The 18,668-nt window shown below is 37.6% G+C and overlaps 1 protein-coding gene across 2 annotated transcripts in view; it reads left to right on the top strand.

The window, feature by feature from the left end:
- Nucleotides 1–18,668, top strand: part of LOC127456435 (GATOR complex protein WDR59-like) — a 35,479-nt gene extending 16,811 nt beyond the window's left edge. The window contains exons 18-27 of one of the 2 annotated variants that reach the window (XM_051724937.1): nt 1,430–1,583; nt 2,940–2,996; nt 4,432–4,565; nt 4,749–4,830; nt 6,712–6,824; nt 6,908–7,058; nt 7,202–7,280; nt 9,048–9,171; nt 9,258–9,400; nt 16,594–18,668. In XM_051724937.1, the coding sequence (XP_051580897.1) occupies nt 1,430–1,583; nt 2,940–2,996; nt 4,432–4,565; nt 4,749–4,830; nt 6,712–6,824; nt 6,908–7,058; nt 7,202–7,280; nt 9,048–9,171; nt 9,258–9,400; nt 16,594–16,829 (1,273 nt within the window). In that variant the 3' untranslated portion in view covers nt 16,830–18,668. The remainder of the gene's footprint in view (nt 1–1,429; nt 1,584–2,939; nt 2,997–4,431; nt 4,566–4,748; nt 4,831–6,711; nt 6,825–6,907; nt 7,059–7,201; nt 7,281–9,047; nt 9,172–9,257; nt 9,401–16,593) is intronic. The other variant, XM_051724938.1, reaches the window with a different exon arrangement.

The following is an 18,668-nucleotide window of genomic DNA, read 5'->3' as shown; positions in this document are numbered from 1 at the left end:
GAAATGGTATAATTTGTCCCTAAACAAAGTGGGGGGGGGGGGGGGGGGGGTCAAAATCAAAAGTAACAGTCAGTATCTGGTGTGACCACCAGCTGCATTAAGTACTGCAGTGCATCTCCTCCTCATGGACTTCACCAGATTTGCCAGTTCTTGCTGTGAGATGTTACCCCACTCTTCCACCAAGGCACTTGCAAGTTCCCAGACATTTCTGGGGGGAATGGCCCTAGCCCTCACACTCAGATCCAACAGGTCCCAGATGTGCTCAATGGGATTGAGATCCGTGCTCTTCGCTGGTCATGGCAGAACACTGACATTCCTGTCTTGCAGGAAATCATGCACAGAATGAGCAGTATGGCTGGTGGCATTGTCACGCTGGAGGGTCATGTCAGGATGAGCCTGCAGGAAGGGTACCACATGAGATAGGAGGATGTCTTCCCTGTAACGCACAGCGTTGATATTGCCTGCAGTGACAACAAGCTCAGTCCAGTGATGCTGTGACACACCGCCCCAGACCATGACGGACCCTCCACCTCCAAATGGATCCCACTCCAGAGTACAGGCCTCGGTGTAACGTTCATTCCTTCAACGATAAACGCGAGTCCGACCATCACCCCTGGTGAGACAAAACCGCAACTCATCGGTGAAGAGCACTTTTTGCTAGTCCTGTCTGGTCCAGCGAAGGTGGGTTTGTGCCCATAGGCGACATTGTTGCCGGTGATGTCTGATAAGGACCTGCCTTACAGCAGGCCTACAAGCCGTCAGTCCAGCCTCTCTCAGACTATTGCGGACAGTCTGAGCACTAATGGAGGGATTGTGTGTTCCTGGTGTAACTCGGGCAGTTGTTGTTGCCATCCTGTACCTGTTCCACAGGTGTGATATTCAGATGTACCGATCCTGTGCAGGTGTTGTTACACGTGGTCTGCCACTGCGAGGATGATCAGCTGTCCTTCCTGTCTCCCTGTAGTGCTGTCTTAGGTGTCTCACAGTACGGACATTGCAATTTGTTGCCCTGGCCACATTTGCAGTCCTCATGCCTCCATGCAGCATGCCTAAGGCACGTTCACGCAGATGAACAGGGATCCTGGGCATCTTTCTTTTGGTGTCAGTAGAAAGGTCTCGTTAGTGTCCTAAGTTTTTATAACTGTGACCTTAATTGCCTACCGTCTGTAAGCTGTTAGTGTCTTAACGACCGTTCCACAGGTGCATGTTCATTAATTGTTTATGGTTCATTGAACAGGCATGGAAAACATTGTTTAAACCATTTACAATAAAGATCAGTAAAGTTATTTGGATTTTTACAGAATTATCTTTAAAATACAGTGTCCTGAAAAAGGGACATTTCTTTTTTTGCTGAGTTTAGTATTATGGTAATTTCATGGATGACATATTATCATGTATTATGACACGTGACATGTGTGCATGCTTGTAGGTCACTGTCAGCTCTCTCAGCATATCACAGCGGGGTGATGACGCCCATGAAGATGCGAACAGAGTCTCAGTCCACACTGAGGTTGTACAGCGGGAGCCCCACACGCACAGACAAAGACCAAGTCTCCATTTCCTCTTTCTACTACAAAGAACGGGTATGACTGGTCACACAGCAGCCAAGCATATGGAGTAGAGACAGCTAGCGTTAGCAATGAGTACAGCAGGAAGCTTGCCTGGGCTAACACTAGCAATAGAGTTCAACACTGGTCATCCACTTTTCAGGAGCATGGGATCTGGAAGTTTATTTTCCATTCATTTTCTCTATAGGCATTTTAGAAAATTCCTTAATAAAGAGCCAGAGCCTGATTTTTAAATTGACTTTGACTCCTATGTCCTCAATATAAGTATACTGTATATAGTATTTTTAGAGCTTCTTGAAATAAACCAATCAGTACCAATTTAGAGCGATTGTTTATTGCACAGAACATATCTGGCTGTTAACAAATGTGCGTAAAATTATTAAGTCAAAAGGTTTAGCCAACAAGAAAAGAAAAGTTTCAACAAATGGTTCTTTGTTAAATTAGTGTTGCACATTAGCCTATACCGGTGCCATAGTACTGCCATGGACTCGAGCTTCATAAACCCAGCAGTACCACAGTGTTTTTGATTGAATACAGTTGTATGTATGTACGTAGACGCTGATTAGAGAGCAAGGCATGGTCAAGACACAACTGCCAAAGACCTCCATGTCTGGGGGTTGTTCACTTCGAATGCGACCATCTTTTGCTATGTAAGCATGCACTAGATGGACGTCTTTGACTGTTGCATCATGTCTCGCTGGTTTTTTCAGCATCTCGTGCAGTAACGATGCATTTTTTAGATGCTGTGTCAATTTAAAAGTAAATTGGATCTCGCTTCATGATTGTGGGTAGTGTAGCACTCATGCAAATGCTTACGTCTGACTTAAATCATATCAGTCCGATTTTTGCAAAGTTGGACTAACAGAACTAATAATGCGATTGTAGCTCGGTTTACATGTTACACCTCTGTTGGCTTCTGTGTTGTGCTCTTGCTACAAAAGCCTTGTATAAAATCGTCTGTTAAATGACTAAATGTAAATGACTAAATGAAAGACAGGTGACACGTGACATGTATGACCTGGCGTATTTGACGTCCTTTCTTGAAATATTCGATTACGCATTGTGTTATGTATTCTCGGACATACAAAAAAATAGCTGTAGCTCGATTTTTACCACTTGAACCCTCTGTTGAACTCTATTCCTCAATAGTTGAATAACATGTTTTTCTACTTTTATTTTGTTCTGAGTTGTTATTCTTGCTTTTCACAACCCACCCAGCCACCTGCTTGTTCCACATGTGTTTAAAAGCACAATTTTCTTTGTTCATTTTCACTGTTGTTTTCTGTGCTGTATTTTCATAGTCTTTTCTCCTGTTGAGTTTTTGGTGGCATGTCTCCCTTACTCATATTGTGGTCTGTTTTATCCAATCAGAAGCCCCCTCTGTCTGCTCCCCGCCGTTGGTCTGTGCAGACTATTCATGACTGTCCGGTATTGAGCTCCGCCCCTCCTTTTCTCTCTCTCTCTCATCTACTTCCTCTATGACAAATCCCTTGTTCCTTGCTTTCCTACATTTGTGGGTCACGTTTAACAAATCACAGCTCAACATTTTCTGCTTTATAATGTACGACTAATTTAGCAGATAGTCACAGATCAATATCAACATCATGTCTTTTTTTCTCCCTGCATATTTCTGAGGTTTGTATTAATAGATGTCAGATCTCATAGCCCTGTGAGATAATAATAACAACTCTATCTATAATTGAACTAATTTTTTGAAAATTCATCATTATAATTCAAGCCTTTTCTTTAGCGCATTTAACATTATATGAAAAAAAGTTTAATTATATGAAACATTTTGAAAATGTATATTAATTTCTCAACTTTTAATTAATTATATTTCCATTCATTATAATTATATAATATACTGTATACAGTAGTGTCCAAAAGTCTAAGATCACAATAAACATCTAGCATTTTCTTCATTTTAACCTGGAAATCCTTTAAACTGAATAAAAATGATTTAATATATAACTGTTTATGCATTATTTAATTATTTAATTATAATAATTTAAGCACATTTAAAAATTGTAAAATGTATAAAACTCTTGAAATTATGAATGATTAATTTGAACAATTAAAATCATAATATTGGCATTCATTTTAATAATCTAATATATTCAGTAGGGTCCAAAAAGTCTGTGATCACACTGAAAATCAAATGTAAATTCTTAAAATGAAAAAGTGTTTTTTTTTTTTGTTTTTTTTTGTGAACTATTTCTAGTTCTCTAATTAAATGTAGGCAAACTGAACCATGTTAACTCATTTGCACAAAAGGTCTGATTTCCTTGCTTTGATTGAAGCACAGAATTTTTATTTGAACATTCTCCAAAAAGTTTTGCCAAATACTAAGAAATTCTTTATCATTTTAGCCATGACAACTCTCTGAATAAATTTATGGTGTTATAATGGATATGACAAGTTGGTAGCTTTAGTCTTGGTGGACTAGATCTGCCTAGGCGGCTGATGCTGCTGCTGCACAATTAAACATACATACAATCCTCTTGAAGAAGATCTAGACCAGTGGTGCTGGAGAGGAGGAGGGTTTCACAGAGAAAACTCTCACAGCACACAGCAGGGAAAACCAGCTTATCTGCAAACAACTGAGGCAATTTAAATGTAAGACAAGGAGAGAGTATGCAAATTAATTGGCTAACAGATTACATGTTTTAAAGGAATAATCAGATTGTACCATTTTTTATTAAATTAGAAAAGAATGCCAAATAGAAGCATTTTTACAAATGGTCTCAGACTTTTGGAAGCCATTGCATAATGATATTTCAAAGGGTTTTTTCTAATGTAGGATGAATGCAGTTAATGATCAAATGGTGATTGATCCTGTTGTTTATAATCTTGTGGGGTTCAGAAATCACGTCGCTGGAAGGGCAAGCGAGAGGGAACAGACTACAGCAACAGACCCAGTAAACTGGCTGGCAAAGTCATCATCCAGGAGATCTCGTGTCTGCTTCCTGTGCACAAAGCCCTTGGGGAGACATATGTGTATGTTCTGTTTTCTTTTTTTGTAACAAAGAATTCCAGGTGCCTCATGTTAGATTAAATCTGCCTTGTTAGGATCATCCGTTAATAGCACTGACTGTCAAAACTATGTCATTCCTTCTCTCAAATGTCATCATGATCTTCTTTTCTGTTCACAAATGTGTCTTTTTCATTTTTTCTCCCTAGACTAAATGTTAATGACATACAGGACACTTGTCAGAAGAACGGGGCTGCAGCCTTAGCTGTAGGCCGCAGAGATTTAGCAAAGGTGATTATAAACGCTTTTGTATTTTGGGTTTGCATGGTCATGGAAAACCTGAAAGTATCAAGGAATAGTACTATACTGTGTCAACTCAACCAGAGGACCCTTGCTGAAAAGATTTTTTTCAGGTGAAAGAAAGCATAAATGATGATGAAAGCCAAATGTCATGGATCAGTATTTACTGAGCAATCCATTATTTCGTGGAGTTTTCAAGTTTCACCTATGATTTTTGGAGAAAAACTACAGGTAAAAAGAATAATTATTTATTTAATAAATAAATAATTATTTAATTTTTACACCAAGATAAGTAGGTCTATTACTAAAATCAGATGACTTCAGCACCTCTTGTTACATTATATGCTAATGGTGTTAGTCCAAAAATGAAAAAAAAATAAAAAACTTTTTTGTTTTTCCAAAGTTTTAGTGTCTATAACTCAAGATGTATTAAAAATATCTTTATATCCTTTTAGATAATGGTTCAGTACAAACTTCCCTTTGTGTATCTTCATTCTTAAGGCTCTATGTGGTTAAATCATAAAGATATGGGGCTCTCAATGTGGCTCCATGCGTTAATTATTAAGTTTTACACGTTTTAGTGTAAAATGTTAGATTTATTTTTACTTTTATACTTTTTTTAAATACTTTTTGTGAAGAAGGGTAAACATAGCTAAATGATGATGAAAGCCCAAATATTACATGCCATGGATCAATATTTACTGAGTAATCCATTATTTTGTAGAGGTGTGTCAGTGACAGTTTTCGCCTATGATTTTGGAGCAAAACTAATAGTCAAAAAAATAACCTTCGAAAAGTGGCAGCATCATTATTTTATTTTTACACAGAGATAAGTAGGTCTATTACTAAAATCAGTCAACTTCAGCACCTCTTGTCACATTATAAGCCAATGGTATGATTCCAAAAATGGGGAAAAAAACGCTTTGTTTTGGGAGTTGTAGTGCCTATAACTCTGAAAGTATTGAAGATATCTTAATATACTTTTAGAATATGGTGCAGAAGAAACTTTCCTTTTTGTATCTTCAAGGTCATATATGGTTAAATCCCAGAGGTATGGGGCTTTCAGTGTGGCTCCATCAGAAAATTGTACATTTAACCCATTTTCAAATGTTGAAAACGAAATGTTGGTCGCATGAAGCTAGTTTATCTTGTCCAACAAAAGAAAGATGTGAAGTCCAAATAATGTTGAAAAAACAGTATCAATCAGTCAATCAATCTTGATTTTCAAGAGTCCAAAATACACTCCTATTAAGAATAAGTGACTGCAATTTGGCTGATTTGACATGGAATAACCCAATAAAATTAGGCCCAACCTAACCAAACCAGGTAGAAGTGACTTATAAACCCTATCCTATTTTCCTACCAAACATTACCCAAATTTGTTTATAACTTAATAACATTTGAATATAATAATAGCGTATTTGTGTTGTTCATGACTTTTATGAACTTTAGTCTTTAAAGGGGTCATTTACTACACTTTTCTTGCATTTTAATTTTAGAATTTAAGTCAATTAATGCAAGTCAAGGTTTCTTGCACCAAAAACAGTAGTAATTTTGACAAGACCATATCCCAAATGACGTCATGATAACGCCATTTGGATAATGGCACCACAAGAGCATGCATAGACTCAAGTCCTTCACTAGCTAAATGCCTACTATAATATAATGAAATAATTGTGATTGATATGTTGCTTTTTTAAAATGTTATTTATTCAGAATACACAGCTATCTTTGAATTGTCATCAACGGAAACAAAAGAAGCTTTTTCTTGCATAATAGTGTAGTTACAGAATCTATCAGGAGATGAAACTAGACCATGCTTACTAACTAAACCTCGACCCTTTTGTATTTTCATGATATGTCCACTTTAAGGTCTGGGCTCTTGCTTCAGCAGCCACTAGCCATGACCTCAATCCTGACCCTGACCCTGATGCTGGAACTCCCTGGGCCAAACATCCTTTCGGGCAACACCTGCTGAAAACTTTGTGAGTTTCAGTTGGAACATTATATAACATTGCATAGTTGTGTAAATGACGTTAATTTGTAAATCCGTTTTCCTCCTCCACAGACTGGAGCACTACAGTCAGATGAGTGATGTTCAAAGTCTGGCCATGTTGTGTAGTGTGTTCAGAGGTCACGGCAGTCCTCAGGAATACTTCACTCTATATGGACATCAACAGCCAAGACCAGCCATCCTTACACCCCACCACTCTCACTATGTACGTCTGTACACATAATTTGGCCTTTGAGAAAAACACATTTTCAATGTGCAACTCTCAACATGATTTAAAAGTGGGGTAGTTTTCTTGTATATTAATGAGTTTAATTTATGTTTGCTTGCATCATATTTTCTCTCGTTTAGCCCAGCTTCACCTCAAGTTCTGTAACATCTGGGTCGTGTTCAAGTACGTCAGATTCTGCGGCGATTCCTTGGAACATGGGTGAGAGATTTACAGGTTTATGGTTAATTATTATTATTTTGCATAAAGAGCATGAAGCCTACATTTAGGACCTTGCGATTTGTTTGTGGTTGCGACATTACTTTGAGGATATAAGCATATTTTACCTATGAATTGATGCTTCGCTAAGCTCCGCCTCCCTTGGCCACCGTTGCTCACTCTGACGAGCTTTGAAGAACCTCACATAGGAATGAATGGGATTTTGCCATGAATGTTGCGGTTTTTGGGAAAATATTCTCATAACTGGAATGGGCTGGAAAGTAGAGTGGCATATTTATCTGAAGTTTTTTGTAAAAGAAATCGTAAAATGACAGTAATTTGATTTAAAATTGTGGAGACTGTGAATTAGAATTGAGGCAAACGATTATCACAGTCACTTGAAAAGAGAAAAGCATCATTTGATGGCGATTACAAACCTGATAACATTAGTGTAAGTGAACAGAACGTCTCATAACACTCTCACTATGATGCTCTGTACTCTTTATTTATTATCACCTATACTAAAACCTGAATCAATACATAAATGAATTAACATCAAGTTATTAGCTTTAATTTACCTTGTTAATGTTATACATGTTCATTTAGGAATGAGGGCTGACACAGTTTAATACATAGCATGCTCTTCTTGAGATGTATTTAAAGATTTTTTTTTTTTTTTAAATAAAAAACACTGCGTGTATCCTCTCTAGGTCCCTCATGTCACTATTACAAGTGACTCAGCAACAAAAATTTTTTTTTTTTTTTGTGGATAATTTCTATAATTTAGCTTAAAACTACTCAAACACACATTACTCCCATAGACCCTCATTGGAAAAAAGCAAGCACTTGTTATAGAAGTGGCGCACAGCAACAGTTACTAAGATAAGATTGATCAGGAATGCTTTTAGGGCGGGTCTTAGCGAAGGGTCAATTACCATAACTCATCCAGATGTTGTACTTTTACCATTCCCATTGTTTTCAATGATGATTCTCATTACCGAAACGCTGCCATTTTTTACTATATTACAGTAATAAAGATTCTGGTGCACAATGATCTTTAAAATTAAAATCAGAGAAAATAAGAGGCAGTACTAAGAGAGAACTACTATGATGTATAAATACAGTTTAAATAATATATCATTTCACATTTCACATTGTGGTTTTGAGAATATCATAACGATCATCAAATGAACGTAACTGTCATGGAAATAATGTCACCATGTAAAACATCTAGGCTTCACTTAATACATGCAAAATATAGTTTCTTGTGTGTTTCTTTTGATTTTAAAGTAAAATAGGACCAGGGTATTTTCTTTACAGTTTTCTTGAAGTTTTTTTTTTAATTTATTTTTTTAACTTTTGATGCTCCAAACTCACACCATCTGTTGAGCCAATGTCTTATGTCGGGCTGCTCAGACATATTGCAATTTGGCTTTCTTGCTGCTATCTGTGCAAAAATTACACACTGCAGCTCCAGTTTTAGTGTTTCCTGGCATAACCTACTTTGATTTACCTTTAATTACGTCTAGCTTTTTTATATATTGACAGATTTGTGCAAGTATGACTACTGATTTTGTATTAACTGTTATAAATCCTTAAATTTTATTAGGCTATTGATTAAGTCAAATGTTTAGGCTTTAAAAAAATCTCTTAAATCAGTGTAACTGAAGGCTAGTCAAATTCATTAATCATCAATGTGCAAAAAATGTAAGTGCTTTGTAACCAATAAAGAATGACTGTTTTGCATTTCCAATTTTTCCATTCTCTCAGGTGTTCGTGAATCAGAACACGCCCCTCCCTGGAGTGAATCATCACCTGATGACTATCGCAATGCAAACCAGATATACACTGACCCACGAGAGCGAGAAAAAGAGCAACACGACATGAACAAAAGGTAAACATCCTGATTCACAGGTAAACACTGCATATTGAATGTCTTAAAACATTCAAAGTGATACTTTACATCCTTCTCATCCACAGGTTACTGGACCCTTCCAATTCTTTCCAGTTTGATGACTTTAAGAAATGTTATGGTGAGATTCTGCACCGTTGGGGTTTGAGGGAGAAGAGGGCAGAGGTGCTCAAATTTGTTTCTTGCCCACCAGAGCCACACAAAGGCATAGGTAAGTTAAAGGAATGATGTGTATTAATATAGAAAATAATGAAAAAATAACAAAAATAGTGTTTAAAGTAATGCATTCAAAATTGAAGTCTATGGGGCAAGACATTTCGCGGGGTTCAAAAGCAGAAATGTGCTGCTCATATTTTAGTTATAGGCTTAAATAAATGTTTCCATACAAAAATGTGTATTATTTGATCTGTGAAGTTGTCTAAATCTTTCTTTTAGCTGGGGACTATTGTTCTAGTTGGATGAACTTCTGGTTACTATCGTAATTCATGTTAGTCTTTATGTAAACAGTCCCTTTCTGGTATATTTGATGTATTGGGGTTGTCAAATCAACCAAATTTCAGAAACTTCCTGGCTGAATTATTTTTTTTTTTTTTGTTAATACTTTTACATATTCTTCCAAGAAAGATAAACATAAATGATGATGAAAGCCAAAATATTAAATGTCATGGATCAGCTTGACAATTGAAATTAAAATTAACATTTTCGCCTATGAATTTAGAAGAAAGTCTGGTGGCATGGCATCATGAGAGAGAGGTAGATCTATTATCAAAATCAGTTGACTTCAACACCCTTTTTTGAATTATATGCCAAGTCCAAAAATGGGGAAAAACACTTGTGTAGTTTTTCCAAAGTTGGAGTGTCAGTAACTTCAGAAGTTTTAAAAATATCTTAATATCGTTTTAGATTCATGTACAAACTTTCCGTTTTGTATCTTCATTTTTAAGGCTCTTTTATGTGGTTAAATCCCAGAGATATTAGCCTCAGTGGTGGAAAACTGGCTGAAATTTTTGATTTTGTTAATACTTTTTCTAAAGAAGAATAAAAATAAATGACGATGAAAGCCAAAATGGGTCCAAAATGATCATTTTCACCTATGATTTTGGAGCAAAACTCAGCAGGTCAAGAAAATTACCTTCAAAAGGTGGCAGCATCATGATTTTATTTTTACACATGGATATGTAGGTCTGTTACTAAAATCAGTTGACTTCAGCACCCTTTGTTGCATTATATGACAATGGTCCAAAAATGGGGGAAAAAACACTTTTTTGTGTGTTGTTTTTCCAAATTTGTAGTGCCTGTAACTCCAGAAGTAGACTCTAACTTCCGGTTGAGTGAACGCTGGCATGTTTGTTTGCCACTGCTTCTTTTCGATGTTTTTAGATGCTTTTGTTTAGTGGCCTTTTGAAGGAGCGACCTCAGGAAATATGCTTCTCTTTTATGGATAATCTCATGGACTATTTACCTTTTTAGTTTGTTTGGAATCTACGCTACACCTTCACCAGACCAACTCGAACCCTTCTCTCTACGCTTTTATCTCCACATCATCCTCTCGTTTGACTGGATTACCTCAAAGTAAATAAACACTGCTGTACTCACCGATGGTCTTCGCAGGGATTGTTACGTGCAGTCTTGAATGGGCTGCTTGATTGCCTGTCCATCGTCCATGTCCAGTGGTGCTGGAGTGCGTGGACTTTGAATTTGGGTCGTGTTGGTGGACCATTGTGGATGTTCTGCCTTCTGTTGACCATCTTGGCCTACTGGAGTTTTGCTGTTGGCCCTCGCCAGTCTCAGTGGGGAGCTCCCTGCTTGTTTATAGGCTCATGCTGTTATTTTTCTTCCAACATGGTTTTGTACTACTCATCCCTGGTTTTACGGCAGCTGGAGTTTATAACTATTGCACTGCTCTTGGAATTGCACGTCGCCCCCGGTATGTCCATCAAGGGTCACGCCAACATCCCTGCAGATTACTGGCTGATTCCCCTGATAACCACCACGTACCGGCCATCTGGTCTTCACGCTGTCGCCCTCCGACTGATGAAATTGATGTGAAGTGAGGTGTCAGTTTCGATAATCTCAGCTTGCTGAAACACACATATTTTATTTCACTGCAAAACACAGATGTCACCACTATTAAGATGGCCCTTATAAACGATCAATATTGAACAAGTCTTTTATTCTGAATGACTTTTTTATATCTCGCTCTCTGAAATTTTATCTATCACCGAGACCTGGCTGAATCCTGGCGAACAAATGGCCCTTGGGGTTCTAACACCTTTTTAAATTCTCCACGGACTTCAGGGCGAGGAGGTGGCATTGCCACTGTTTTTAGAAACTCTATTAAATGCAGAACACAACCTATGGACATGTATTCCACTTTTGAGGTCCAGTTATTAAAGATTGACATTTTGGGTCCTGCTTTCTGTGCACTTGTGTACAGACCTCCCAGATTTAAAAGGGACTTCATCCAATAATTTTCAGACTTTCTCTCCAGACTGGTGTCACGTGGTGATAGACTCCTGATTATTGGGTATTTTAATATTCATGTATGCTGTCCATCAAAACCTCTGGTAAATGAATTCCTTTACCTCACTGAGTCTTTAAATTTTGTACGACATGTCACTGGTCCTACTCACAATATGGGTCATGCATTAAATCTTGTATTAACTTATGGTATCTCTGTATCTAACTTAGAGGTCTTAGATATTGGCATTTCTGACCATTATTCGATAGTTTTTGAGTCTTCTGTCCTTGTCCTCTCCCTACTTTTTCTCAGCCTTTACGTCACTCCTGGGCCATTCACTCGTCTACTGCCAATTTTTTTTTAGAATTTCGCAATTTACAGATGATGTTTCAGCTGGACTCGACACTGAATCATTGGTTGATGCTTCCAATAAATCTTGTACTTTTACTCTTGATAATTTCGCTCCATTTAAGCCAAGGAGAGTTAAGGGTGTTTCACAGCCTTGGCTAAATGATGTCACCCGCACTCTCAGACGAGAGTGTAGAAAAGCAGAGCACAAGTGGAAAAGAGACAAGCTTCAGGTCTATTTTGACATTTTAAAGGTCTGTTCAACAAACTATAAAAGAGCAGTAAAGGAAGCAAAAGCTACATTTTTCTCTAAAGTAATCTCTGATAATGCAAATCGACCAAAAGTATTGTTTAATACAATCGATTCTGTTAAGAAACTCTTTTCTGGACGCCACTCAAGTGACCTGTGAGACAATTTAAAACTTCTTTACCCACAAAATTGAGCAGATTAAAGGTGCTATTGCTCCTTCACAATTTGATTCCTTGCCCGTCCAGCTCCCTGACTCACTTTCAACCAGTTACATCGGCACAGTTAGCAGATGTAGTCTCTAAGATGAAGTGTTCCAGTTACAAGCTGGATATTCTTTCTCTGCGCCTTCTTAAAGACGTTTTCATGACTATCAGTTCCAGTGTGACAGCAATAATTAACAGCTGATTAGCAAGTGGAGTTGTTCCAAGTAGGTTTAAACATGCAATTCTACATCCTTCACAACAATTATAGACCAATCTCCAAACTGCCTTTTAATTCCAAGATTTTAAAGAGAGTTGTTTATTCGGAGCTCTGCTCCTATCTAAATACATTTAACATTTTAGACACATTTCAGTCTGACTTCAGACCCTTGCACAACACTGAATCTGCACTGCTGAAGGTCACTAATGATATTTTTCTCTCCATGGATTCAGGCTCACCTGTCGTCTTAGTTTTATTAGACCTCAGTGCCGTGTTCGACACTTTCGGCCATAATATTCTTCTCACTCGTCTTGAGTGTATGGTTGGCATCCAGGGTATGGTCCTCCAGTGGTTTGCCTCCTATTTAAAAGAAAGGATGTTTTCTGTAAATTTAGGGAATATTTCTTCTACGTCAGCTCAATTATCATGTGGTGTCCCTCAAAGGTCGATTTTAGGATCCTTGTTATTTTCCATGTATATGCTTTCTCTTCCTTTTTTACAATTAAATGAAAGCAAAACCAAAGTTCTGATTTTAGGTTCCTCCATGTCGTCCTTACCTGGCCTGGTTGCCCAATTAGGTCCTCTGTCATCGAGTGTACAAGATCATGTGAGGAATCTTGGAGTGGTTTTAGACTCCTCTTTACTTTTCAATAAGCAGATCAGTGCTGTTGTCAAGGGGAGCTTTTTCCACCTGAGATTTATCGCTAAATTAAAACATATTCTTTCACTCACTAATTTCATCAAGCTTAGACTATTGTAACTCATTGTACGTTGTTCTCCCTCAAACTGCATTATCCCGCCTACAGCTGGTTCAAAACGCAGCAGCTAGACTTTTAACAGGGTCAAGAAAAAGGGATCACATTTCCCCTGTTTTAGTGTCTCTACACTGGCTTCCCGTGAAATTCAGGGTTGATTTTAAAATTCTGCTTTATGTCTACAAGGCGCTATCTGGTCTCACGCCCCAATATATCAGTGACCATCTCCTCCCTCACTCCCCCACTAGAGCATTCAGGTCTTCTGATCAACTTCTTTTGAGGGTTCCTTGTTGTCGCTATAGATCTAAGGGCGATCGTGCCTTTTCTGTGAAAGGTCCTAATCTCTGGAACAGTCTCCCTTTCCATGCGAGGTCAGCTTCTTCAATAGCCATTTTTAAATCTTCTTGAAAGTGTATTTGTATTCTGTAGATTTTGAATACGTTCTTGAATAGGTTGAAATAGGTAAATACATGATGCTGTATTTAAAGTTTTTTTTTTTTTTTTATGATATATATATATATATATATATATATATATATATAACTCCGCAAAAAAAAGAAATGTCCTCTCACTTTGAACTGCTTTTATTTTCAACAAACTTAACATATGTAAATATTTGTATGAACATAAAAAGATTCAACAACTAAGACATAAACTGAACAAATTTCACAGACATGTGACTAACAGAAATGGAATAATGTGTCCTTGAACAAAGTATCTGGTGTGGCCACCAGCTGCATTAAGTACTGCAGTGCATCTCCTCCTCATGGACTTCACCAGATTTGCCAGTTCTTGCTGTGAGATGTTACCCCACTCTTCCACCAAGGCACTTGCAAGTTCCCGGACATTTCTGGGGGGAATGGCCCTAGCCATCACCCTCCGATCCAACAGGTCCCAGACGTGCTCAAGGGGATTGAGATCCGGGCTCTTCACTGGCTATGGCAGAACACTGACATTTCTGTCTTGCAGGAAATCACACACAGAACGAGCAGTATGGCTGGTGGCACTGTCATGCTAGAGGGTCATGTCAGGATGAGCCTGCAGGAAGGGTACCACATGAGGGTGGAGGATGTCTTCCCTGTAATGCACAGCGTTGAGATTGCCTGCAATGACAACAAGCTCAGTCCGATGATGCTGTGACACACCGCCCCAGACCATGACTGACCCTCCACCTCCAAATCGATCACGCTCCAGAGTACAGGCCTCAGTGTAATGCTCATTCCTTTGACCATCACCCCTGGTGAGACAAAACCACGACTCGTCAGTGAAGAGCACTTTTTGCCAGTCCTGTCTGGTCCAGCAAAGGTGGGTTTGTGCCCATAGGCGACATTGTTGCCGGTGATGTCTGATAAGGACCTGCCTTACAGCAGGCCTACAAGCCGTCAGTCCAGCCTCTCTCAGACTATTGCGGACAGTCTGAGCACTAATGGAGGGATTGTGTGTTCCTGGTGTAACTCAGGCAGTTGTTGTTGCCATCCTGTACCTGTCCCACAGGTGTGATATTCGGATGTACCGATCCTGTGCAGGTGTTGTTACATGTGGTCTGCCACTGCGAGGACGATCAGCTGTCCTTCCTGTCTCCCTGTAGAGCTGTCTTAGGTGTCTCACAGTACGGACATTGCAATTTATTTTGCCTGGCCACATCTGCAGTCCTCATGCCTCCATGCAACATGCCTAAGGCACGTTCACACAGGTGAGCAGGGACACTGGGCATCTTTCTTTTGGTGTTTTTCAGAGTCCGTAGAAAGGTCTCTTTAGTGTCCTAAGTTTTTATAACTGTGACCTTAATTGCCTACCATCTGTAAGTTGTTAGTGTCTTAACGACCGTTCCACAGGTGCATGTTCATTAATTGTTTATGGTTCATTGAACAAGCATGGAAAACTTTGTTTAAACCCTTTACAATAAAGATCAGTAAAGTTATTTGGATTTTTACAAAATTATCTTTAAAATACAGTGTCCTGAAAAAGAGACGTTTCTTTTTTTGCTGAGTTTATATATCACTCTGTCATTGTATATTTATTTGTTTGATCTGTAAAGCACTTTGGGTCAACTTCTGTTGTTTTTAAATGTGCTCTATAAATAAAAGTTGACTTGACAGAAGTATTAAAGATAAAAGTTTGTTCTGTACCAGAATCTAAAAGGATATTAAGATTAATATCCTTTTAGATTCTGGTACAGAACAAACTTTCCTTCATTCTTCATTTTTAAGGCCCTGTGTAGTTAAATCCCAGAGATATGAGGCTCTCACACATAAATTGTTACATTTGACACATTTCCAGTGGTTAAAAACTAATTTTTGATTTTGTTGATACTTTTTCTAAAGAAGGATAAACATAATTGATGATGTTTTGGCCAAAATATTAAATGCCATGGATCTATACTTACTAAGTAATCCATTATTTTGTAGAGGGGGTCCAAAATGACAATTTTTACGTATGATTTTGGAGCAAAACTACAGGTCAAGAAAATTACCTTCAAAAAGTGGCAGTATCATGATTTTATTTTTACACATGGATATGTAGGTCTATTACTAAAACCAGTCAACTTCAACACCACTTGTTTCATTATATGCCAATGAAGTGAGTCCAAAAATGAAACTTTTTTTTCCAAAGTTGGAGTGCCTGCAACTTTAAAAGTATTAAAGATACCTTAATATCATTATAGATTCTGGTACAGAACAAACTTTCCTTTTTGTACCTTCATTTTTAAGGCCCTACGTGTTTAAGTCCCAGAGATGTGAGGCTCTCAATGTGCCTAAATTGTTAAATTCTACCCAGTTTCAATGGTCAAAGAGCAAATGTGGGTCACATGGTATGAATCTAGCTTTTATCACCCAACAAAACAAAGGTCTGAAGTCCAAATAATGTTGAAACTATAAATATATCTTTATTATTAACATAAAATAATAATGTAAATATCTCCCATTTCCGAGTCCAAAAATACACTATTATGAAAAATAAGCGACACATGTCGCTTGTCATTTAGTTCAAAACCTATATCAAGTTTTTGGATTTCAGAAATGTACAACTGCAAGCTCCAATGAAATGCTATAAAAGTCAATGTTCAACTGTTTAACGGACGTTTAACACACTATTGAACTGTCATTCTGTCATATTTATGCATCTGCACTGGATTTCTTACTCTCTGTCATTTCTTTACTCATTTGCAGAGTTTGGCGTTTATTGCTGTCACTGTCGCAGTCAGACTCGAGGCACCCAGTGTGCTGTCTGCAAACGCTTTACCTTCCAGTGCGCCATCTGTCACGTGGCCGTCCGCGGCTCTTCTAACTTCTGCCTGAGCTGTGGCCATGGCGGACACACCAGTCACATGATGGACTGGTTCCGCTCTCAAGAGGTCTGTCCCACAGGCTGTGGGTGCCACTGCCTCTTACAAAGCACTTTTTGAAATAAAAAAAATAAGGAATGTTCCTGGTTCAGTACAAGATAAGTTTAATCAACAGCATTTGTAGCATAATATTGATTACCACAGAATTATTTTGACTCGTCCCTCGTTTATAAAAAAAAAAAAAAAAAAAGTCTGATAGAGTAAGGCAGACCAATGAATGGGGCCAGTCCATAAACGGTAAAATACACAATGTTTCTAAAGTATAGCCACAATATGTAAACAATATACATGTTAACATGGTTTTAGCGTGATAAAATCGATTACAGGGTTTACCGGCGTTATGTCCTCATGACAACAAAATATTATTGGATATAGTTTTACACAGAAAAGGTTAGTAAGCGATTTCATCACATTAAAATCATGTTAACATGTATAATGTTTACTTTGAGTTTAGTGACGTATATTACCATCTTTGCCGTTTACAGGAAACTGAATTATAACAGAATGTTTTTTTTTTTTTGTGGTAATCAACAGTATGCTACAACTGCTGTAGATTGAGCCTAACTTGTATTGAACCTGGAATATCTATTTAAAGGTATAGTTCACCCAAAAGGCAAAAAATATAAATTCTGTCATTATTTACTCTTTTATACATTTACTCTATAATTACATTATTACCCGCATGTCATTCCAATCTCATTTGGTGTTATATTTCAGTTTAAAACAAAAGGAGAATGAAGAATCTTCATGCAGCAAAATTCAACATAAAGTTAATGATGACTACAGCTTTCAAGCTGCAAACACGACAAAAAACACCATATAAGCACCTTAAAAGTAGTCTATGTGACTTGTGTGCTCTATTCCAAGTCTTCCTAAGCCATACTATAGCTTGGTGTGAGGAACAGAAAGAAAATAAAACATTATACACTAATAATCTAATTTTAGAGCTTCCACGGATTTTCAGTGAATAATGACTAAATTTGGTCTGACACAAAGATATTGCATGGCGTCATAACACTCAAAATACAGTGCACAAGTCATATGGACTACATTTATGGTGCCTTTTTGTCCTTTTTGGAGCTTGACAGATGTGGTCACTTTGAACTGTTGTATAGAGAAGAGCTGCTTGAAGATTCTTTAAAATCTCCTTTCTGAAAAAGAGCAAACCGGTTTGGAATGACATGACAAAATGTAAATTTTTGTGTAAACTGTTCCTTTAAGGAAGCTAAGCTTGATCTCATGGCGATATGCCTCAAAGCTCTTGGTACTGTAGCAACTCCTCTGTGTACAGATGTTGAGGAAAATTTATTATTCCTGCATCAGATGGGATGGACTAAGACCATCTTACTGTTCGTTCAAGTGTAGAATACCGTTAAACAAGGAGCCACAAACATCAAACTTATAATGGGTCAAACCAGCCTAGTTAGTGAGTTAATTGTTATACAGTGCTGTTTTTTGCACTATTATACTGTTGAATTGTATAGAAGGTGCCAAGAAATTTCATCTTTGAAACATAAAAAGAAAAGAGTGTTAGTTGCTGATTTTTACGGTTCTAAAAGATTTTTCTTCAGATCGCTCTTTTCGATTGAAAAGAATATTTAAAAAGTTGTGTTTTTCCTGCAGATAAGACATGTCTGATGCTTTGGAAGATTTTCCAGCATGTACAGTATGTGTGCCATAAGAATATAAATACATTTGATAATACCTTTATCAGTACTTGCTATGCCACTTTGATTTGTTGTAGTTATGCTGCTGGAAATCCCTTTTTAATTCTCTTTCGAATGTCTTCACAAAAGTGTAAATCAAACATATTAACTGTCTTTACTACCTCATGAATCAATGGGCATAATTCATATTGTTTTTTTTAAAGGTAAGAATAACAAATAAACCTACTAAGAT

This window comes from Myxocyprinus asiaticus, chromosome 18 (genome assembly GCF_019703515.2).
Source record: "Myxocyprinus asiaticus isolate MX2 ecotype Aquarium Trade chromosome 18, UBuf_Myxa_2, whole genome shotgun sequence".
Taxonomy (NCBI): domain Eukaryota; kingdom Metazoa; phylum Chordata; class Actinopteri; order Cypriniformes; family Catostomidae; genus Myxocyprinus; species Myxocyprinus asiaticus.
This window is presented reverse-complemented; position numbering and strand designations above follow the sequence as displayed.